Source organism: Capsella rubella, unplaced genomic scaffold (genome assembly GCF_000375325.1).
Source record: "Capsella rubella cultivar Monte Gargano unplaced genomic scaffold, Caprub1_0 scaffold_6, whole genome shotgun sequence".
NCBI lineage: Eukaryota > Viridiplantae > Streptophyta > Magnoliopsida > Brassicales > Brassicaceae > Capsella > Capsella rubella.
This window is the reverse complement of record NW_006238918.1, coordinates 12,807,077-12,830,137: the sequence shown is the minus strand read 5'-3', so window position 1 is coordinate 12,830,137 and position 23,061 is coordinate 12,807,077. Positions and strand designations below refer to the sequence as shown.

The 23,061-nt window shown below is 34.4% G+C and overlaps 6 protein-coding genes across 8 annotated transcripts in view; 5 read left to right on the top strand and 1 right to left on the bottom strand.

The window, feature by feature from the left end:
- Positions 1–716: 716 nt before the first annotated feature.
- On the top strand, positions 717–2,807 carry LOC17881871 (UDP-glycosyltransferase 79B8). The gene is made up of 2 exons (XM_023781009.1): positions 717–1,987; positions 2,063–2,807. The coding sequence occupies exons 1-2, from the start codon at positions 1,369–1,371 to the stop codon at positions 2,698–2,700; spliced, it is 1,257 nt and encodes a 418-aa protein (XP_023636777.1). The 5' UTR covers positions 717–1,368; the 3' UTR covers positions 2,701–2,807.
- Positions 2,808–5,124: 2,317 nt separating this feature from the next.
- On the top strand, positions 5,125–6,633 carry LOC17883254 (UDP-glycosyltransferase 79B8). Its single transcript, XM_023781325.1, has 2 exons — positions 5,125–5,808; positions 5,884–6,633. Exons 1-2 carry the CDS (start codon positions 5,190–5,192, stop codon positions 6,531–6,533), a joined length of 1,269 nt encoding a protein of 422 aa, XP_023637093.1. The 5' UTR covers positions 5,125–5,189; the 3' UTR covers positions 6,534–6,633.
- A 3,567-nt stretch (positions 6,634–10,200) lies between these two features.
- Positions 10,201–11,628, top strand: LOC17884385 (UDP-glycosyltransferase 79B8). Of its 3 annotated transcripts, none has more exons than XM_023781527.1 (2): positions 10,201–10,819; positions 11,276–11,628. In XM_023781527.1, the coding sequence occupies exons 1-2, from the start codon at positions 10,201–10,203 to the stop codon at positions 11,542–11,544; spliced, it is 888 nt and encodes a 295-aa protein (XP_023637295.1). In that variant the 3' UTR covers positions 11,545–11,628. The 3 variants fall into 3 exon arrangements, with proteins under 3 accessions (XP_023637295.1, XP_023637294.1, XP_023637293.1); XM_023781526.1 differs by having other exon boundaries at positions 10,895–11,628; XM_023781525.1 differs by having other exon boundaries at positions 10,201–10,825; positions 10,898–11,628.
- Positions 11,629–12,602: 974 nt separating this feature from the next.
- LOC17883529 (UDP-glycosyltransferase 79B7) lies at positions 12,603–14,169 on the bottom strand. Its single transcript, XM_006287686.2, has one exon. The coding sequence runs from the start codon at positions 14,127–14,129 to the stop codon at positions 12,792–12,794; it is 1,338 nt and encodes a 445-aa protein (XP_006287748.1). The 5' UTR covers positions 14,130–14,169; the 3' UTR covers positions 12,603–12,791.
- A 4,758-nt stretch (positions 14,170–18,927) lies between these two features.
- LOC17881252 (UDP-glycosyltransferase 79B8) lies at positions 18,928–20,330 on the top strand. Its single transcript, XM_006286710.2, has one exon. It carries the CDS (start codon positions 18,967–18,969, stop codon positions 20,314–20,316), a length of 1,350 nt encoding a protein of 449 aa, XP_006286772.2. The 5' UTR covers positions 18,928–18,966; the 3' UTR covers positions 20,317–20,330.
- A 2,251-nt stretch (positions 20,331–22,581) lies between these two features.
- LOC111829997 overlaps positions 22,582–23,061 on the top strand; it is a 3,640-nt gene continuing 3,160 nt past the window's right edge. The window contains exon 1 of the mRNA XM_023780320.1: positions 22,582–23,037. Within this exon, the coding sequence (XP_023636088.1) occupies positions 22,582–23,037 (456 nt within the window). The remainder of the gene's footprint in view (positions 23,038–23,061) is intronic.

Here is a 23,061-nt window from a genome sequence, read left to right as displayed (position 1 = left end):
AACAAAACATTTACGGTTTTATATATTTAATTTGTTTAATTATTATTTTTATTATATTATTACCCTTCATGTTTAAACTTTTTCTATAAGCATTTCATTGTAAATTCTTACAATTTATAATATTATTTTTTATTTGTGTACCTCTCAATTAATATAGTATATATATATATATATATATATATATATATATATATATATATATTACCAAATTACTTCCGAGAAAATTTTAAAATTAAATTCACTTCAGCTTATATACTAAATAAAAAATTTGGGTATACAAATTGAATTTTGAAAATGTTTTCGTATAAATTGATACTATATGTTCATATAGGTAGAAAATGCACTCTTCAAATTGTTTTGATAGAAAAAAAGTTATTTTATCGTTTCCGTGTGGGGTGTGTGAGAACTAAAGCAGACAGATACGAGTGGTGTTTGGTAAAGAAGACTAAACTAAGGACTATATAAAATACATTTGTAATATCTTGCTTATCACGAGGTGGTCTTTGATTGATACGCCTAAACTAATAATTAGAGGTGTTATAATAATTAGAGGTGTTAGCTGTACACCATTTCATTGTATCATTACACCTAATACTGTATATCCCAAAACTATATTATCAAATAAATGCTATGATAAGGCAGCCAAGAACAGAAAAATAGATTTATATTTGCCATTTTCGATTTAGAAAAAGTGTCGTTTTAATGTTTTGTTTTTGATCGGAAGAGAATCAGTGGTGAGACTTTTTTTACTGTTGTTTATGTTTAAATGCAAATTTTTAAATTACATTTCAGTTCTATCCCTAGCTTTTAGCTTATTAATTAGAGAGAAAATTGATTTTACTGTATTAGTTATGGGTAAAAATAAGGGTAAAAAATTAAGAAAATACCAAAAACCTTATATATATAATGATTATCCTATAATATAGAAAGTTAATAAAAATCTAAAATGTGAATCAAAATTTTAAAACCTAACATATATTCTTCGATTAGTGAAGGAAAAGTTTATGTTCAACGTCCACATTAGCCAATATATGTTTTTTTAACAATAACTCATAGTCATATTAGTGAGACATGTTTTGTTATGTCCTTAAATAATTAGCTTTTCGTCTCTATCATTAAGATTTTGTTCTTCTTCGATATCTTCTCTTGTGACATGTTTTTGACATTTTGCTGTGTCCTTAATTATTGTGAATTATTGGCTCTCTTCTCTTGATCAATTAAAAATTAATCCGATCACGTGTGCTTTAGTAATATATCAAATAAATCAACTCATCAAACTTCATATAAGGGTGTCTATACTTCTTTTTGAGTTCTTGAATATTTTGTTCCGTTGTTTTGTTTTGTTACATTTATAATTTGGGAAACGAAATGGATTCAAAGTTCCATGCTTTTATGTTCCCATGGTTTTCTTTTGGCCATATGATTCCTTTTCTACATCTTGCAAACAAACTAGCTGAGAAAGGTCACCGGGTCACTTTCTTGGTACCCAAGAAAGCTCAAAAACAGTTGGAACCTCATAACCTGTTCCCAGAGAGTATTGTCTTTCACCCTCTCACAGTGCCTCATGTCGATGGCCTCCCTGTCGGTGCCGAGACAACCTCGGATATCTCAATCTCAATGGACAACTTGTTGTCTGAAGCCTTCGATCTTACTCGTGATCAGGTTGAAGCTGCGGTTCGTACTTTAAAACCAGACTTGATCTTCTTCGATTTTGCTCACTGGATTCCAGAATTGGCTAAACAACATATGATCAAGAATGTTAGTTACATGATAGTATCTGCAACAGCTATAGCTCATACACTTGTCCCTGGTGGTGCATTAGGTGTTCCCCCACCGGGTTATCCTTCATCTAAGGTGTTGTTTCGTGAAAACGATGCTCATACCTTAGTAACTTTGTCGATCTTTTACGAGAGACTTTATCATCAGCTTACTACAGGTCTTAAGAGCTGTGATGTCATTGCACTTAGGACATGCAACGAAATAGAAGGTAAATTCTGCGACTATATATCGCGTCAATACAATAAGAAGGTTCTCTTGACTGGTCCACTTCTACCTGAGCTAGACACAAGTAAACCACTAGAAGAACATTGGAGCCAATTTCTGAGAAAGTTCCCACCGGGCTCAGTAGTGTTTTGTGCACTTGGAAGCCAAATCGTTCTTGAAAAGGATCAATTCCAAGAACTCTGTTTAGGGATGGAGTTGACAGGTTTACCGTTTCTTATAGCAGTAAAGCCACCGAGAGGCTCATCGACGGTCCAAGAAGCTTTACCAGAAGGGTTCGAGGAGCGCGTGAAGGAGCGTGGTGTGGTATGGGGGGGATGGGTGCAGCAGCCTTTGATATTGTCTCATCCATCAGTAGGCTGCTTCGTGAGCCATTGCGGTCCGGGAGCAATATGGGAGTGCCTGATGAATGATGTTCAAATGGCTTTTATTCCATTTTTAGGTGATCAAGTTCTCTTCACAAGATTGATGACCGAGGAGTTCCAAGTCTCTGTAGAAGTGTTGAGGGAGAAAACTGGATGGTTTTCAAAGGAGAGCTCGAGAGATGCGATCAAGTCTGTGATGGATAAAGATAGTGAACTTGGGAAGCTAGTGAGGAGTAACCACACCAAACTGAAGGAGGTACTTGTTAGTCCTGGACTATTGGATGGTTACGTGGATAACTTTGTGGAGGCATTGGTTGATTTGATCAATGTTTAGAAACATGATTAAATCTAATATTATATGCTTTGTAAGATTGGGGAGACAAGAGTTCAGAGTTCTTCTTGACTCAAACTTTTATTTTATGATGAATATTTTTTTTTTTTGATTTTATCTTAAATTTATACCAAATAATAAGAGGTTTACAGTTTACAAAGAAACCCCAAAAACATACCTAGCTCTTACAGAGAAAGAGAAGTTAGTAACATTTCTTTAAATAAATGAGCTTTAGCCACACTTAAATGTGGTTTTCAATCTTTCATACACCCAAAGTAAAATCGTTTTGCAAATCGTTTTGCACTCTCATGCTGAAGTTGATTTCGACACCTATCAAAATTCTCTAGGTCTTTGTCATTTTATAAAAAAGGTTGTAATCACATTGAAGTGTTACATTCATGGTATTAAAGCTCATGGAAGCAAGATCCATAGCATCTTATATAGTTCCTTCGCTAAACATTTCTATTTGTGTTACGGTTACTCTTACGCAGAAAAAACTACATTCTATGGAAAATCAGTTCGAGTTGTTCATGGTCGGCCAAGGCTTACTATGGTGCGTCGCTTTGGTGTATCTCTGCGCCAAGTGCCATTGTGGTTACTCGTGACAACGATGGATCTAGAAAGGAGACTCCAAGTTGTGCCAGCATAATCTTTGTGACTATTACAATCTTTTATTTATTTAGAGTTTTGTGCAAATAAACTCCCTCGGTCGCTATTTTTTTTTGTAACTTTATCATTTAAATCCAGAAAATACAAGTCAATCCTGCAAAATCAAAATAAATACGTAATATACCCTGTTTTTGCTACTATAACGTTTGTAAAAAATTCAGAAATAATATATCAAATCGAAGACCTCGTGACTAGAAGTTTTAAAATATATTTTAAGTTTTCAAAAAAAAATGTTTGTGAGTGTACAATCGGTTAGAAAAATATATTTTTCTGGTATAAAAGTTGTATTATATTGCGCATTATTCTTAACTTATAATTATTGTTTTGTATTTTTTGGATATGGAGAATAGAGTTGCAAAAATTGCACAAAAACTCTTTTATTGATATATATCCTAAACAAATACAAGGTGAGGCTTTGATTTCTCTCTACCTAAACGGGTCTGGTTCAATTTACAACGGTAATAAGTTTCGTAATTAGTCCTTTGTAAATGTCAAAGATCTTTTGTTGCAACGACATTAGGAGCTCTACTCATGGTGAAATTTTCAAATTTACATATTTGTAAAATATCGATGAGTGAGTTTATGAGGGGGTTTTCTTTTTCTCTGTTGGTGTATGAATTAGCATCAACGACATACCGGCTTAAATCAAGACGAAATCGAATTAGACCAATAAATCGGGGAATCTCGGTTTGGTGTTTAATGCGGTTGTGCGTTCATTCCTAAAATGTAATGAACGACCTCGTACCATTAGGGTTTCGAAAACCCTAATTAAATATTTATGACAATATTCTTTGTAAATCTAAGGAATGAGAGCATTTATTGTAACCCTAAATCCTTTGTATAAATAAAGAAAATGCCTCCATTTTTAGGGCATCGATCATTAATACCAGAAAAACCCTAGTTTTTCATTTGTTCTTGAGCAAACCCTAAATCGTTCATTTATAGGTCAAAGTAATTCTTCTAAAATCTGTTTTAATCGAGTTCTTAAGAGATTGTTCAAAGTAAATTTATTCTCCTTCCATTAATAAATTCATTGTGTGAATCCTTGTTTCAACATTCTGCATCAATTACACATTTTAGATTTGTATATATAAAAGATTGAGATGGTCACAAAGATGATGTCGACTCAACTGGTATTTGATATGCTTTAAGTATGCTGATGGTTGCAGCTTATATACTAAATATAAAGTTTGGGCATGAAATTTGAATTTTTACGATGTTCTGTTTAAATTGATAGTACGTATATGTCTACATAGATAGAAAATGCACTCCTGAAATTGTTTGGATAGAAAAGTCATTTTTGTTTACGAGTAGGGATGTGTGAGAACAAGACAATCAGTACTGACTGTTTAATTTAGAGTATTCTTAGCATAAAATTTGTTAAGAAATGGTTCTCATATAGAAGTTATTTTTTTTTAACAAATCCTAAGCTAAAAACGCTCTAAGAGACCGTCAAATAATGATGCTTAACATAGATATGAGTGGTGTTTGGTAAAGAAGACTAGACTAAGGACTAAATAAAATACATTTGAAAGATCTTGCTTATCACGAGGTGGTGTTTGATTGGTAAGTCTAAGCTAATACATTTGTAAGGTTTGGGATATCGATAATAATAATAATTAACTCGTATTATAATAAGTAAAGGTGTTAGCTGTAAACCATTTCATTATATAATTACATTTACACCTACTACTACTAATAATTAAAGTTGTTAGCTGACATCGTTCTACTGCACAACAATCAAATCCACCTATTAATTTCTGTTTCTGAATATTTCGTTTAGTTATTTTTGTTTTTGATTCTTTTACAATTTGGGAAACGAAATGGAGTCAAAGTTCCATGCTTTTATGTTTCCTTGGTTTGCTTTTGGTCATATGATTCCGTTTCTACATCTTGCAAACAAACTAGCTGAGAAAGGTCATCGGGTTACTCTCTTGCTACCCAAGAAAGCTCAAAAACAGTTGGAACATCACAACCTGTTCCCGGACAGTATTGTCTTTCATCCTCTCACAATCCCTCCTGTCAATGGCCTCCCTGCTGGTGCTGAGACAACCTCGGATATCTCAATCTCGATGGGCAAGTTCTTGTCCGAAGCCTTGAATCTCACTCGTGATCAGGTTGAAGCTGCGGTTCGTGCTTTGAGACCAGACATAATCTTCTTCGATTTTGCTCATTGGATTCCAGAATTGGCTGAAGAGCATATGATCAAGAGTGTGAGTTATATGATAGTATCTGCAACAGATATAGCTCATACACTTGTCCCTGGCGGTGCATTAGGTGTTCCCCCACCAGGTTATCCTTCATCAAAGGTGTTGTTTCGTGAAAACGATGCTCATACCTTAGTAACCTTATCCATCTTCTACGAGAGACTTTATCATCGGATTACTACAGGCTTTAAGAGCTGTGATGTCATTGCACTTAGGACATGCAAAGAAATGGAAGGTAAATTCTGCAACTATATATCGCGTCAATACAATAAAAAGGTTCTCTTGACTGGTCCAATGTTGCCTGAGCCAGACACAAGTAAACCACTAGAAGAACGTTGGAGCCAATTTCTGAGCAAGTACCCACCGGGCTCAGTAGTGTTTTGTGCACTTGGCAGCCAAATCGTTCTTGAGAAGGATCAATTCCAAGAACTCTGCTTAGGGATGGAGATGACTGGTTTACCGTTTCTTGTAGCACTAAAGCCACCAAGAGGCTCATCGACGATCCAAGAAGGCTTACCAGAAGGGTTCGAGGAGCGGGTGAAGGGGCGCGGTGTGGTCTGGGGGGGATGGGTGCAGCAGCCTTTGATATTGTCTCATCCATCAGTCGGCTGCTTTGTGAACCATTGCGGTCCTGGAGCAATATGGGAGTGTCTTATGAGTAATTGCCAAATGGTTTTAATTCCATTTCTAAGTGATCAAGTGCTCTTCACAAGATTGATGACTGAGGAGTTCGAGGTCGCTGTAGAAGTGTCCAGGGAGAAAACAGGATGGTTTTCAAAGGAGAGCTTGAGTGATGCGATTAAGTCAGTGATGGATAAAGATAGTGACATTGGGAAGCTAGTGAGGAGTAACCATGCTAAATTAAAGGAGGTTCTTGTTAGTCCTGGACTATTGGATGGTTACGTGGATAACCTTGTGGAGGCATTGGTTGATTTGATCAATGTCAAGAAACATGATTAAATCTAATATTATATGCTTTGTATGATTGGGGAGACAAGAGTTCTTCTTGACGACTCAAACTTTTATTTTATGATGAATATATATATTTTTTTTTGTTTAATGTTAAAATTTATACCAAATTATAATGAGGTTCACATTTTACACACTGATATGAATCAGGCAATGCTTCTCAATGATAAACGAGCCAAAATGTTCACCAACACTTCCTCTCCTCATCTTTCTTTAGTATTATCTTTTTAGAATCTTTTGGTCATCACTAATCGTTGTCACGAAGTGGTATTTGATTAAGAGAATTCCATACCAATAACCTTTTTATGATATATTCTTTTAAAAATATCATTTTTTTTTTGTCATTTTCATTTTTGCTCTCTGTTAAATTTTAATGACCATTTTACCCCTATTTGAAAGAATATTTTTTCACAAAGGAAGGAATATTCCTTCCAAAAATTTCCCCCCCCCCCAAAAATTTTCCGCCAAAAGCTTTCCCGCGAAAAACTTTTCCCGCAAAAAAAATATTTTTACCAAATTTTCCCAACAAAGACTTTTAAAGGGTTTACAACAATTTTTAAAGGGTCTTTTAAAGGGTTTAAAAGGGTTTTTAAAGGGGTTTACAAAAGTTTTTAAATGGTTTTTAAAGGGTTTTAGAAGCTTACAAAGGTTTTTAAATGATTTACAATGGTTTTTAAAAGTTTTTATAAGTTTATAAAAGTTTTAAAAGGTTTTACAAGGATTTTTAAAAGATTTTAAAAGGATTTACAAGGATTTTAAAAAGATTTTAAAAAATTTACAAGGAACTTTAAAAGTTTTAAAAGGATTTACAAGTGTTTTTAAAGACATACAAGGATTTAAAAATAGTTTTAAAGGGTTTTAGAAGTTTACAGAGGTTTTCAAAGGGTTTACAAAAGTTTTTAAAGGTATTACAAGTTCTTTAAAATGGTTTTTAAGGATTTACAAGGGTTTTTAAAGGGTTTTAGAAGTTTACAAAAGTTTTTATTAAATGATTTATCACGGTTATAAGGGGTTTAAAGGGATTTACAAGTGTTTATAAATGTTATAAACTGATTTACAATGGCTTTAAAAGGTTTACTCAAGTTTTGAAAGGTTTTGGATGACTTTTAAAAGATTTACAAGGGTTTTAAAAGAATTTTTTAAGGAATTGGGGAAAAATTTTGGCGAGAAAATTTTTGTCGGAATTTTTTTGGCGGAAAATTTGTTTTGGTGGGAAATTTTTTGTCGGAAATTTTTAGCGGGAAAATTTGTCGGATTTGTGGCGGGAAAATTTGGCGGGAATATTCCTTTCTTTATCATGGGTTATAATAAAGGAGGGTAATTTAGTCATTTTGTACATTGAAGAGGGTATTTTTGAAAATGGATACTTAGAGAGGGTTCTTGTAGAAAAGGGATAAAACGATTAGTTGTGCAAATCCGCCTTTGATTAATAAGTCTAAACTAATTAATGACTATATAAAATTTATATGTAAGATCTTTGATAGGAAAAATAATATGAGTGAATTTCAAAAATACCACTTTTCCATATAAACAATACCCATTTTTAAACTTTATCAAAAAAACCACAAAAAATATTGAAATCTATCCAAATATGTGTGTAAGGTTAAAAATATATACACAAACTACCTTTGTATATCTTTCATAAATAACGTAAAAATGACTTATAAAAACTTGTTAAAAACCTTATAAACCTTTTTAAAAACCTTATAAAACTTATAAAAACCATTTAAAACCATTTAATATTTTTTAAAATATTTGTATCGAATCTCCCTGTATTAGTTATTATATAGAAGTATCTTATAAACTATAGAAAACTTTATAATTTTTTATATTTAAACAAGGGTATTTTTAACATGGATAGATAAATGGAATATTTTTAAATATTGTACACCAGAAGGGGTATTTCTCAAAAATTCTCAAATAATAATTATAAATCATCCGTATTATTAATTAAGGGTATAACATTAATATATATATCACCACACCTTAATCTGTATTATCAAATAAATACTATGATTAGCCGAGAATGTTGATTTTATATTATTACTACCTCTGTTTTACAAAAACAACGTCTTAAAATTTAATTATTGTTTCATATTCTTTCAATTTTTGTTTTCAATGCAGTTTTCACTCTATTTTTTTTTAATGCAAATGGATTTGTGTTTTGAGTGAAAACTTTTTAGAATAAATAATATGAATAAAAAAATCTACATAACTAAAAACTATAAGAAAAATAAATGAAGTAAATCAAAGTAAAAAAAGAAAATTATTCTAATCTAATTAATTGGCGACACTGCAACCTAGCCCTCGGAATAAAAACCAGAACCAAAAAACCAAACCAAAACCGACCCGAAAATAACTCATTCGGTTTGGATTTGGTTATTGCCTAAATAACCAATGGATATTGTTCTTCTCTACCCGTGGATATCGGGTCGGATCCGCATACCAAGAACCGAATGGGTTCTCGTTTACCCGGATCTAGAGTAAACCTAATCTATTTTTTTCCTTCCATTTGTTTTTATTTTTGGATATTTTGCTACATTTCATATATAAACGGGTCTATTTTACCTGAACCAAATGGATATCCAAGTATTGATATAATACGATTCCAAAAGTGTAAAACCGAACCGATCCAGAACCGAGAGGATCCAAACTGATCGGTTCTTACCCGAAACCGATCCGAATACTCATATGCCCAGGACTACTGCAACCTCCGTTCCATAGTTTTGAAACTTTTTATTTTGTCATAAAATCTTATTTATTAAATAATTTACATAAACATTACAAAACCTCAGGATAATGAGTTGGTGACACTGCAACCTCAATTTTGTAATTTTTGATGTGTCGATGGATATAAAATTATTTGACTCCCGAAAATAATGTTTGATGAACGTAATTATTTTATAAACATGTATGCTCAGCGTGGCGAATACAAATATGTTGAGGACAATAAGTATTTCATAACAAAAATAATTGAGGATATAAAATAAGAGATTATACTCTCGTAGTCGTTGTGTTGACCAAATACATATAAGCAGATTTTTCTTATTGCAAAATTGATATGAAATTTAATAATTTTCTTCGTCAAAACTATATTTGAAACCCTAAGAAACCATTTTATCGTGGTAAAATTTGTTTTTTTGTATAACTATGGGATCATTATTAGTCAGTCGAATGTAAATAACCTTCCAAGAAATTCAATTTAAGAAGAACAAAAGAAAATAGTTTATTGTGACGAACATAATCGAATTCTTGAAAACGAACGTATATTTCTCAATTAGTAAAGCAAAAGAGTGTGTGTTTAACGTGATTATATATATTTCTTTTAAATTTATTCAAAGTCATATCATTATGACATGATATCTTAATTAATTAGCTCTTCCTCGCTAGCACTAAGATTTTGTTCTTCTTCGCTATCTTATCTTCTGAATTATTGGCTTAAAAATGTATTTGATCACGTGTGCTTCTGTAATATTCTACTAAATTTATTAATTCATTAGACCAATTCTCCAACTTCAAATAAGGGTGTTTTAGTGGACAACAATCAAATCAAGAAAAGAAGAAAAAAACAGAAGTTTACAAAAAGAAATATTCAAGAACTACTTTTTGAGTTCTTGAATAATCTGTTTAGTTTTTCTTTTACAATATGGGAAACGAAATGGAGTCAAAGTTCCATGCTTTTATGTTTCCTTGGTTTGCTTTTGGCCATATGATTCCCTTTCTACATCTTGCAAACAAACTAGCTGAGAAAGGTCACCGAGTTACTTTCTTGCTACCCAAGAAAGCTCAAAAACAGATGGAACATCACAACCTATTCCCGGACAGTATTGTCTTTCACCCTCTCACAATCCCTCATGTAGATGGCCTCCCTGCCGGTGCCGAGACAACCTCAGATATCTCACTCTCGTTAGACAACTTGTTGTCCGAAGCCTTCGATCTCACTCAAGATCAGGTTGAAGCTGTGGTATGTTATTTGAAACCAGACATAATCTTCTTCGATTTTGCTCATTGGATTCCGGAATTGGCTAAAGAGCATAAGATCAAGAGTGTGAGTTACATGATAGTATCTGCTACAGCTCTAGCTCATATAAATGACCCTGGTGTTCCATTTGGTGTTCCCCCACCGGGTTATCCTTCAACGAAAGTGTTGTTAGGTGAAAACGATGCTCATGCCTTAGCCACCATGTCGATCTTCTATGAGAGACTTTATCACCAGCTCACTACAGGTTTTAACAACTGTGATGTCATTGCACTTAGGACATGCAACGAAATGGAAGGTAAATTCTGCGACTATATATCGCGTCAATACAATAAGAAGGTTCTCTTGACTGGTCCAATGCTGCCTGAGCCAGACACAAGTAAACCACTAGAAGAACGCTGGAGCCATTTTCTGAGCAAGTTCCCACCGGGCTCAGTAGTGTTTTGTGCACTTGGCAGCCAAATCGTTCTTGAGAAGGATCAATTCCAAGAACTCTGCTTAGGCATGGAGATGACTGGTTTACCGTTTCTTGTAGCACTAAAGCCACCGAGAGGCTCCTCGACGATCCAAGAAGTCTTACCAGAAGGGTTTGAGGAGCGGGTGAAGGGGCGCGGCGTGGTATGGGAAGGATGGGTGCAACAACCTTTGATATTGTCTCATCCATCAGTAGGCTGCTTTGTGAACCATTGCGGTCCCGGAACAATATGGGAGAGCCTGATGACTGATTGCCAATTGGTTTTAATTCCATTTTTAAGTGATCAAATGCTCTTCACAAGATTGATGACCAAAGAATTCGAGGTCGCTGTAGAAGTGTCGAGGGAAAAAACAGGATGGTTTTCGAAGGAGAGTTTAAGTGATACGATCAAGTCAGTGATGGATAAAGAGAGTGACCTTGGGAAGCTAGTGAGCAGTAACCACACCAAATTGAAGGAGGTACTTTTTAGTCCTGGACTATTGGATGGTTACGTGGATAACTTTGTTGAGGCATTGGCTGATTTGATCAATGTCAAGAAGCATGCTTAAATCCAAAACTATATGTTATATCTAAGATTGGAGAGACAAAAGTTCTTTTCGACTCAAAATTGTATTTAATTATGATGAATATTGGTAACGATATTAAATAAATGTGGAACTAAATTCTCAAGATATATAATAATTAGGTACAATGGCTTTATGGCTAACTTAGAAGACATATAGTTTAGAAACTTAAAACAATGCAATAACACCGAGTACTCCGAACCCTTGCAAGACTATATGTTAGTTCTGGACCTCGAAGCTAACAAATGTCGCATGATCTTTACTTGGATAGCTAAAATTCAGTTTCTAAATCTTATTAATCGTCAAAGTTTGGCAAGCTAACAAATGTCACATTTCTTTACTTTTTACTTAATTTTTTTTTATATAAATTGATTTCTAATGGAGATTTGTTTTGATCGTTCTTAAAATGTTACCAAATAGGCAACGAACTCTTAAAATGTTGTGTATTGGGTGAGGTGGCAATCGAGTATTATGATCGTTTTATGGTATGTATTTTGCGTTGATGGAAGGTATATCAATTTAATTTATTGAGTGTTAGAGACACGTTTGTATCAATAGTTATCCACTGGTTTCAAACTTCTCTGAAAGAGAGGTTTTTTTTTTGTATATATATATATACAACATGAAAACATGCAAATAGTGATTTATAATGAGGGGAAAATAGCGAAAATCAACCTAAACTATTTATTGGCGGTATTTTTATACCCAAACTATGATATCCGGTAAATATCAATCAAACCTCATACAAAATTCAAATTTTCAACCTATACTATATAAAATCAGCCAAAATCAACCTATACCAAAACGGTATTAGTTAACCACTTAACGACGATGAGTCAGCATACACCGTAGCAGTGACAAAATATCGGAGTTTAGGAAAACGAAATCGTTTCGTGATTTTAGAGTTCTCGAATTGAAGATTTGATTCGGAAACCTTAAACTCACGAAACTACGTCATATAACCCTAATACAGAATTTCAAATATCAGGTTTTACATTTGAAATTTGTGTACAACAAATTATACAAAAAAAATCACCGTAAATTATAAAAATCGTATAAAAATTTAATTAATCTCAAATTACTCAAAATACAAAACTAAATACATCTACTATCTCGTAATACTTATGACGACAGTTGGGCAGTGAGAAATAAGTTATTGATAAGTGCAACAAATGCTGCTGGACCCTTCATGTTTATTGACGTTTTGTATGTAGACATAATTTTAGATTTAATCATGTCTTAACATTGATCAGATCAGCCAATACCTCAACAAAGTTATCCACGTAACCATCAAATAGTCCAGGACTACCAAGAACCTCCTTCAATTTCGTATGGTTACTCCTCACTAGCTTCCCAAGGTCGTTGTCTTTATCCATCACAGACTTGATCGCATCTCTTAAGCTCTCCTTTGAAAACCATCCTGTTTTTTCCCTCGACACTTCTACAGAGACTTGGAACTCCTCGGTCATCAATCTTGTGAAGAGTACTTGATCACTTAGAAATGGAAGCAAAACTATTTGGCAATCACTCATCAAACCCTCCCACAATGTTCCGGGACCGCAATGGTTCACGAAGCAGCCTACTGATGGATGAGACAATATCAAAGGCTGCTGCACCCATTCTCCCCAAACCACACCACGATCCTTCACCCGCTCCTCGAACCCTTCTGGTAAAGCTTCTTGGACCGTCGATAAACCTCTCGGTGACTTTACTGCTAAAAGAAACGGTAAACCAGTCATCTCCATCCCCAAGCAGAGTTCTTGGAATTGATCCTTCTCAAGAACGATTTGGCTGCCAAGTGCGCAAAACACTACTGAGCCCGGTGGGAACTTGCTCAAAAAATGGCTCCAACGTTCTTCTAGTGGTTTACTTGTGTCTGGCTCAGGCAGCATTGGACCTGTCAAGAGAACCTTCTTATTGTATTGACGCGATATATAGTCGCAGAACTTACCTTCCATTTCTTTGCATGTCTTAAGTGCAATGGCATCACAACTCTTAAGACTTGTAGTGAGCTGATGATAAAGTCTCTCGTAGTAGATCGAGTCGGTTAGTACGGCGTGAGCATCGTTTTCACGGAACACCACCTTTGATGAAGGATAACCCGGAGGGAGAACACCTAATGAACTACCAGGGGGATGTAACTGAGATACAGCTGTAGCAGATACTATCATGTAACTTACACTCTTGAACATATGCTCTTTAGCCAATTTTGCAATCCAGTGAGCAAAATCGAAGAAGATTAGGTCTGGTTTCAAAGCACGAACCGCAGCTTCAACCTGATCATGAGTGAGATCGAACGCTTCGGACAAGAAGTTGTCCATCGAGATTGGGACATCCGAGGTTGTCTCAGCACCGACAGGAAGGCCATTGACATGAGGAACAGTGAGAGGGTGAAAGACAATACTCTCTGGAAACAAGTTATGAGGTTCCAACTGTTTTTGAGCTTTCTTGGGTACCAAGAATGTTACCCGGTGACCTTTCTCAGCTAGCTTGTTTGCAAGGTGTAGAAAGGGAATCATATGACCAAAAGCAAACCATGGGAACATAAAAGCATGGAACTTTGACTCCATTTCGTTTCCTAAATATTCTTTTTAAAATTTCTCTTTTTTGTTTTTCCTTCGTCTCTTGATTTGATTGTTGCTCAGTGAAACACCTTTATATAAACGTGGAGACTGGTTTGATGAATTGAGATATTTTGTGGATTACAAAGGCACACGTCATCGAGTGATCAAGAGAAGAGAGACATGCCACAGAAGGACACAGCCAAAAACATGTCACAAAAGTTTAGCGAATAAGAACATGACAAGAAAAACAAACATGCACAAAAGTTGTAATTTAACTCGTCGTACACTGTGTAATAACTCTTACTGCATAAGTATTTTTGTCCACCGACATAGCTGAATGTGTATATATTATACACTCTTGTATTCGAGGAACTAGACTAATGAAGGTATTAGGTATGTAATGTTCTGTTGGTAACAATGAAAGGTTATGTTAGTGTTTCAAATATAGTTTATTTTTTGAATAATCAAAGAGGTTCTTGAACGAAGTCCATACATTTTTTAGGCCCGAAAGCAGAGCATGTTATATGGTTTCGTCCCAAACGCTACTCGAACCAGCGACCTCTGAGCTTTTGTCAGAAATTTTTACCAATTGAGATATTAGCACTTGATTCAAATATAATTTCGAAGAAGAAAATTAATTAATAGATTCCATATCGAATTTTATAAAGAAATGTTTTAACCATATACCATAGATATTTATGTGTTTTAGTATACGATCGATGTTTATTTTCCACGATATGTGCGATGTATTTAAATTTCTTGTCCACGCACGAAGTTAAAGTGGTTACACGCCATTATGTCTTTGGTCCATGCGTTTATGTTTTTGGTCCACGTCAGGGCTCTTGTCTCCATGTTTGTCAATTATTGTAGCAACTAGAGTAAATAATTTCCAAAACATATATGTGTACCGTGGAGACTGGAGATGATAGGTTTACTGTTTTTTGTAGCAGTAAAGCCAAGCCAAAATGGAGGCTCATCGATCGGTCCAAGAAGGTTTAACAAGAGGGGCAGCATTTGATATTGTCTCATGAGTCATGACTCATCCATCAGTAGGCTGCTTTGTGAACCATTGAGGTCCCTAGGAATACGGGAGTGCCTAATGACTTGGTTGCCAAATGTTTTAAATTCGTGATTCACAAGATTGACTATAATCAAGTCGTTTGTTAGAATGGGATTGAGAGTTGCCTATCTCCCAATATGTTTTATATTTGGTCTTTTCGACATTTCTTCGTTTGCATTATCAAACTTAACATGTCTCTATCCTCATCGTCTAACGACTCGGGTATGTTCGATTGCACCTCTTTTTTTTGAAATTGCTTTTATTTGAATGAGGATCTTGGTTGACCAAAAAAATTATGTTACCTATCTTAAAGAGAGCTTAAGATTTGAGAATCAAGAGTTCTTCTTGAGTCAAACTTATATTCTATGAGTATCAATATATTATATTCAAATAATTTTCTAAAACACATGCTTCAGAACCATGACCCCTTAAGCAGAACTCAAGAGACTCTAAAACTGAGGCCAAACTTGCATCTGAACCTTCCAGACCTATTTAAGAAGCAAGAATATTGATTATTATCAAGGAAGATTCTCTTACATACCATTAAAATATTTTTTTTTTCCACAAATACCATTCTGAATTTTATTTTCAAAAAATACCACTAAAATACATTTTTCCAAAAAAACCACAAACATAAAATCTTACATTTTTAACATTCAAAACTAGTTTCTAAATCCTAAACAATAAATCATATCCCTAAAAACTATATCCTAAATATGAATAGTGAACCCCAACATTAAAAAAAAAAATTTATACCTTCAAAAAACAGTTTTGTAAGTTTATGGTATTTAAAAAAAATACAAATTATGGTATTTTTGAAAAAAAAAAATGTGTTATCCAAGAAAAATTCTTTATAATCAAACCCTACTAAGAAGCCACCAAGAGTTTTGGCCTATGAAAGTATCTATACTGTTAAAAGGGAATCATTTTGTATAAAGTGAGCATAGTATATACAATTAGAAAGTGTAAAGCCAAAAATTACTATCTATACTATTAAAAGGATAATTAAAATTACAATTTTGGCGGGAAAATTGCTAATTTACGTTTTTGGCGGGAAAATTGCGAGTTTATGTTTTTGGCGGGAAATGGCAAAATTACATTTTTTGCGGAAAATTGCGAAGTTACGTTTTTGGCCGAAAAATTACGGATTTACGTTTTTGGCGGGAAAATTGCAAAGTTACATTTTTGGCGGAAAATTACGGATTTATGTTTTTGGCACCCCTATACATATATGGTGTGGACTATATAAATATTTCATAACAAATAATTCAAATTTGCATTAGTTTGTCCATCAAAACTAAAGTTTATGAAATTAAAAGAAAAAACTTACTTAAGAAAAAACTTACTTAAGAAAAAACTTACTTTCTAGCGAACACACGCACTGCGGCCTAGTCGCCTGGACTAAAAATATAAAACGCCTGGACCAAAACATAAATCGTGGACCAATACCATAATGGTGCATAACCAATGTCATGGACCAAAAACTCAGTTTTATAACTCAACTCATCCAGGTTGTAATACACTCGTCTAATAGTATTGTCCTGGTGTGAGACGGTAAAAGTCTCCAAAAACGTGTAGAGTAACAACACAACCATTGCAAGTATAGAATCATTTACTTGGATCCATCTCTCATTCACATATATCACACCAGTATTTTCCACTTGCATTTTCTTTGCCAGGTAAAGACAGTGGATACGGTTTTTTGTTACTATAGGCTTTGTTGTAATGCAATGGTGTTTATGGTTTAACATGGGAGAACAAATAAGAAATCAAAATGCATCCCAAATGATAAGACATGTACCTAAATTAAATACCATTGCTCGCATTTATAGACGACATCAGAGTAAGCTTCAACGCGTATGCTTCCACCATGAGTAGTACCATCCTTACTCAGGTTTTAATCATATATGCTCTTCATGACTGAAATGATTTATCAAGTTATCACCCATCTCCTAGAATATTGCTATATATTCAGGTTCTTCAGGACTCTCTACGAAATCTATCCCATCCCATAGATCGTCAAAAACATATATACATGGTGAACACATATATGGTGTGGGACTATAAATATTTCATAACAAATAATTCAGATTTGCATTAGTTTGTCCATCAAAACTAAATGGGACGTGACAAAAGTTTCTTTTTACTATCTTAGCTAGCTAGGTGGGAAATAATTGACAAACGTACAGACACTGTGGCCTGGACCAAAACATGTGTTGTGAACATCAACACATATAAATCGTGGACCAATACCATAATGGCTTGTAACCAACGGAACCAAAAACTCAGTTTTATAACTCAACTGATGAACGCTCATCCAAGTTAGTGCAAGAGACTTTGCGTCACTTAAGATGCGTTAAAACGACTAGAATTTATCAATCGCAAGTTAGCTATTCAAACCAAATATGCATTAAGAAGAAACCTAAAACGAAGATATAAGATGAACACCCAATATCTAAAATAGCCCTAGTTTAAAAATCGTCAATGAATTTTTTTTTTCATCAACAATAAAAAAAACTTGATGCAAGAGAGTTGTTACATGTCCTTTCCTTTAATATAAACAAAATAGGACATTTTCATCAACCATATTAGTTAATCACGAAGGTTATTCGCAAACTCGAGATAGTAGACATGTTCATCTTTCATGAACTCTAAGTCTATCTTGATCTTACATATAAATATATAAATATATATATATATATATATATATAGGTGAAAATATATAAAGACGATGGAATTGAGATAAACCTCTATCGAGTGAAGCTATTTTTTTTATCTTCGAATCAATGACTCAAATACATATACATACTAGTAATTCTTATACCCATTTGAATTTCCGTGACTATAATAAAAAGAAAAATTCGTATAGCCACGAAATTTTTGTGGCTATATTAAAAAAATCTTAACTAAAGCTACGAATATTAAGGTTCAATGAAAATTTAAGTAGTTATAGAAACTTTTTTTACTAGTACTGTATATAGAAGATGCATCAAGGAGAGACTTGAAAGAAGGAAATAAAATATTGTATGTGAAGATGCATTACAAGTTCATCGTGACTCGTGAGGTTTCTTTTATGATAGCAGATTCGTGAAAACGAATGCACAAGTGACTTAAATACAAATCATTAAATTATGTGACCAAACACCCAATAAAGAGCTACTTTTAGCAAGTTTATCTTCCAATTAAAAAAATTGCACGCCAATCATGCAAAATGAAAAAAAATACGCAGTATAAACCGTTTTTGTTACCGTCTAACTATATTTAGAAATCTAATATAATAAGCGTAGAAACGTTTAAAAGATACATATAAAAATTCTATTGCGTATTATTTTTGATTTTATAGGATTAATTTGTATTTTTAGAAAATAAAGGGTAAAGTTACCAAATATGATGATTTGGAGGAATTTTGTTTGAAAAAGTCCAATTTTTTTTTCCGGTAATCCGGTTGTTGTAAAGTTTTGTAATAAGAGACATTTCTTAACATTTTTTTGCTTAAGATTTTCTTAAGAGCTCATCAATTATGATGGTCTTTTTTTTTTGCTATATATCTTCTCTTGTGACACGTTTTTAATTAACCATTTTTTCTTCTTTTGATACGTGTGCTTCTGTAGTCTATTAAGTTCTCACTAAATATCCCAATTCACTAACCAGTCTCCAAATTTATATAAGAGGCGTTTCATGCACAACAAAAGACAAAGAAAAGAAAGAAGCCGATACTTCCTTTTGAGTTCTTGAATACTTGTTTAGTTGTTTTAAAACAAATTTGTTTTGTGTTTAAAAAATATGGGAAAGGAAATGGAGCCACCAAAGTTCCATGCTTTTATGTTCCCATGGTTTGCTTTTGGTCATATGATTCCGTTTCTACATCTTGCAAACAAACTAGCTGAGAAAGGTCACCGGGTCACATTCTTGGTACCCAAGAAAGCTCAAAAACAGTTGGAACATCACAACATGTTCCCGGACAGTATTGTCTTTCACCCTCTCACGGTACCTCATGTCAATGGTCTCCCTGTTGGTGCCGAGACAACCTCGGATATCTCAATCTCGGTGGACAACTTCTTGTCTGAAGCCTTGGATCTCACTCGCGATCAGGTTGAAGCTGCGGTTCGTGCTTTGAAACCGGATTTGATCTTCTTCGATTTTGCTCGCTGGATTCCAGAATTAGCTAGAGAGCATAAGATCAAGAGTGTGAGTTACATGATAGCATCTGCTACTTCCGTAGCTCATATACATGCCCCTGGTGGTCCATTAGGTATTTCCCCACCGAGTTATCCTTCATCGAAGGTGTTCTTTCGTGGGAATGATGCTCATACCATGACGGCCTTCTACAAGAGAGTTTGTCATCAGCTCACTACTGGTTTTAAGAGCTGTGATGTCATTGCATTGAGAACATGCAAAGAAATTGAAGGTAAATTTTGCGATTATATATCTAGTCTATACCATAAGAAGGTTCTCTTGACCGGTCCAATGCTTCCTGAGCCAGACACAAGTAAACCACTAGAAGAACAGTACTGGAGCCAATTTCTTAGCGGGTTCCCACATGGGTCAGTAGTGTTTTGTGCATTTGGCAGACAAACTGTTCTTGAGAAGGATCAGTTCCAAGAACTCTGCCTAGGGATGGAGATGACAGGTTTACCCTTTCTTTTAGCAGTAAATCGACCGAGAGGATCGTCAACGGTCCAAGAAGGGTTACCAGAAGGGTTCGAGGAGCGCGTGAAGGGGCGTGGTCTAGTTTTGGAAGGATGGGTGCATCATACTTTGATATTGTCTCATCCATCAGTAGGTTGCTTTGTGAACCATTGCGGTCCGGGAGCAATATGGGAGTGTCTGATGAGTGATTGTCAAATTGTTTTAGTTCCAATTCTAAATGATCAAGTTCTCTTCACAAGATTGATGACCGAGGAGTTAGAGATCTCCGTAGAAGTGTTAAGGGAAAAAACAGGATGGTTTACAAAGGAGAGCCTAAGGGATGCGATCAAGTCTGTGATGGATAAAGAGAGTGACCTTGGGAAGCTAGTGAGGAGTAACCATGCTAAACTGAAGGAGGTTCTTGGTAGTCCTGGACTATTGGATGGTTACGTGGATAACTTTGTTGAGGCATTGTCTGATTTGATCAATGTCAAGAAGATCTAAAATTATACGTTCCTCTTGAGTCAAACTTATAATTTATGATGAAGATTATATAATGAATAATAATAAATCAATAATAAAGAGGATGGTTCGGTTGAGATACCTTAATTTTTTACAAATTTAAGTCACACAAATCAATTAAACTAGCTAAAACTAAACTATTAATTGCTTAATTGTTGCCTATAATGCAAGTAAGAAACAAAGCGGAATAAAAGCGATGTGGATTCATGGATTTAAAACATGCTTCATAAGGTAGCTTTCATAGTTAGAGTTGCGAGTTACATAATCCACCTAACAAGACTAGTGGATGATAGCTTGAGTTAATGAGAACCATAATCCCATAAGCATAATTCCAAAAAAATAAAAATATAATCAACATAACTTGATTGTTTATGGAAAAGTTTGTGATTTAAATAATATTTTTTTCCAATAGTTCTGGATAAATAGTTATTAAATATATCACCAATATTATTAAATTGGTGGCTGGATTAAAATCACAATTATTTATGGGACTTTTAATTTGCAAAATAAACGTCAAATTCGTTTTTTTATGGAATAAGTGGATTTAAATAACTATTATTTAGAACATCACCATCAGTCGATAATTGAAAAAGAAGAAGACGAAAGGAAAGACGTTTACAAAACGGAGAGACATTTCTGTATTTAATGAGATAGATAGTTGTCGTTTCACTAACGATTTGACTTGAATGAATAACCAATAATGAGTGTAGCCAATCTACAAATAAGCTTTATCAAGCTTTGGTATTGATAATTAAATATATAATGGATTATTCAAATTTGGTGAATATGGTGTCTTCTCTAATAAAATGGCATCGTTTACTACGTATTCAGATGAGATATTTACACATAAAAGATTGTATTTTTTACGTATTTAGATGAGATACTTGCAGATAAAAAAATGTATTTCTTTCTAGTTAATATTTCTGGTTATTCTAATATTAAAACGGATTATTTAGCACACAAAATGCGTTTTGAACCGCATCTATGTTCCTCGTTCGAGTCTTGACTCGTTTGAGTGTGTTGACAAAAAAGAACAATATAACTAAAATATTTGTTATTGTGTTTGTGATGCTTTCAATCTTCTCTTATCTCTATCGATGGAGAATTTATTAGATATGAGACCACTATTATTTCGGTGACCATATTTGTAGAGTTGCGATCATGTGGCGCACAAGCACAACATAGTTATATCAGTCATTAAGTTCATGACATCGATATATTGGCAAATTAGCAACCAAAATGTGTCGTTGTAATATTGGGCCATCTTAGTTATGAAACTACGCCAACAATTAAACCATAGGGAGAATTATTTAGATATACTACAATTGTATGTTTATTCCTTAAACAGCCAAATCTTTTTTTTATTTCTTAGATGTCTTTCAAAATGGGTGTAATTACAATTAACACCCTTGGTCTGTTTTCTCTTAAAATTGCCACATCAGATCCGAAATTGCCACATCAGATCCAAAATTGCCACATCATCACCGACAGTTATTCTTTCATTAATTACAAAAGAGAAACTAAACAGTTTCTTTCTCTTCACTGTTCACAATTGAAAAAAAAAAAAAAAAAGTTTCTCTCTCGCGACAGAGAAATTCCTCGCCGCCGACGACGAAGACAAAACTCGCCTTCTACACAGTACTCGCCGCCGACGCTCTCTCTGTTTCGGTCTTCAAACTCGCCTTTAGTCGCTGTGAAGAGAAGAAGTCGCCGTGAGTTCGTCGTAGTTTCTTTGCTGCATTCGAGACCTTTCGTATTCCGGTAAGTGTCGAACTGTATTTCCGACTATACTCGTGTTTGTTTTTGCTTATTATGGTTGATTGTCGCCGTCGTTTGCTCTATTCATTCGACGGCTGAGTTACAGTATTCGTGACGGCTGATTTGTCAGATCTATAGATTCGACGACTGAGTTACTTATCATGTTATGGCTGAGTTACTTATCATGTTATGGCTGAGTTGTCTTACTTTGTTATTGATGCGGCTGAGTTATAATATTTGTTATGGCTCACTTAGTAACTTGTTTTAAGTTGTGGCTGAGTTATAGTTTATGTTGTGGCTGAGTTATAGTTTAAGTTGTGGCTGAGTTATAGTTTATGTTGTGGCTGAGTTATAGTTTATGTTGTGGCTGAGTTATAGTTTATGTTGTGCTGAGTTATAGTTCATGTTGTGGCTGAGTTATAGTTCATGTTGTGGCTGAGTTATAGTTTATGTTGTGGCTGAGTTATGATGTTTTTATACTTATCTCAGATGGCTGCAGAACAAGCAATGCGTTACCCACCGAGACTTTACGAAGAAGGGATGTCTAGCCTCAAGAAAAAAAGCATGTGTACCTATTTTAGGATGGCAGATTTCCCTGGGGTTAGGGAATCAATTGGACAAGACGCGTGGGATGAGATCAAGCAATTACCTCTTGGAATAGTTGCTAAATTAGTTGAAAGAAAATTCGTTTGGTCTGCTAAGACTGTACACTATCTATTGTGTAATCAGTTGAGAATTAAACACAAAGAGCTTTGGTGTTTAGTTGGTGGCCAGCCTATAAGGTTTGGTTTGAATGAATTCGCTCAACTCACGGGGTTAAACATAGATCCAACTCCATCAGAGAAGTTTGAACCTTCAGTTGACTTCAAACAGTTCTTAACAGAAGAATTGAAAGTTCACGGTGGGGAAGGTCCAACATATGATGAGCTAATTAAAGGATTATTAGTGTGCCGGTCATGGTCTGTTGAG

Excerpts from the sequence above, each read along its gene's own strand:
- LOC17881871 (XM_023781009.1), top strand. The coding sequence starts at position 1,369 with ATGGATTCAAAGTTCCATGCTTTTATGTTCCCATGGTTTTCTTTTGGC. Across the intron at positions 1,988-2,062 it reads GACATGCAACGAAATAGAAG|ACACAAGTAAACCACTAGAA; the intron begins GTAAATTCTGCG and ends TACCTGAGCTAG.
- LOC17883254 (XM_023781325.1), top strand. The coding sequence starts at position 5,190 with ATGGAGTCAAAGTTCCATGCTTTTATGTTTCCTTGGTTTGCTTTTGGT. Across the intron at positions 5,809-5,883 it reads GACATGCAAAGAAATGGAAG|ACACAAGTAAACCACTAGAA; the intron begins GTAAATTCTGCA and ends TGCCTGAGCCAG.
- LOC17884385 (XM_023781525.1), top strand. The coding sequence starts at position 10,201 with ATGGAGTCAAAGTTCCATGCTTTTATGTTTCCTTGGTTTGCTTTTGGC. Across the intron at positions 10,826-10,897 it reads CAACGAAATGGAAGGTAAAT|CAAGTAAACCACTAGAAGAA; the intron begins TCTGCGACTATA and ends CTGAGCCAGACA.
- LOC17883529 (XM_006287686.2), bottom strand. The coding sequence starts at position 14,129 with ATGGAGTCAAAGTTCCATGCTTTTATGTTCCCATGGTTTGCTTTTGGT.
- LOC17881252 (XM_006286710.2), top strand. The coding sequence starts at position 18,967 with ATGGGAAAGGAAATGGAGCCACCAAAGTTCCATGCTTTTATGTTCCCA.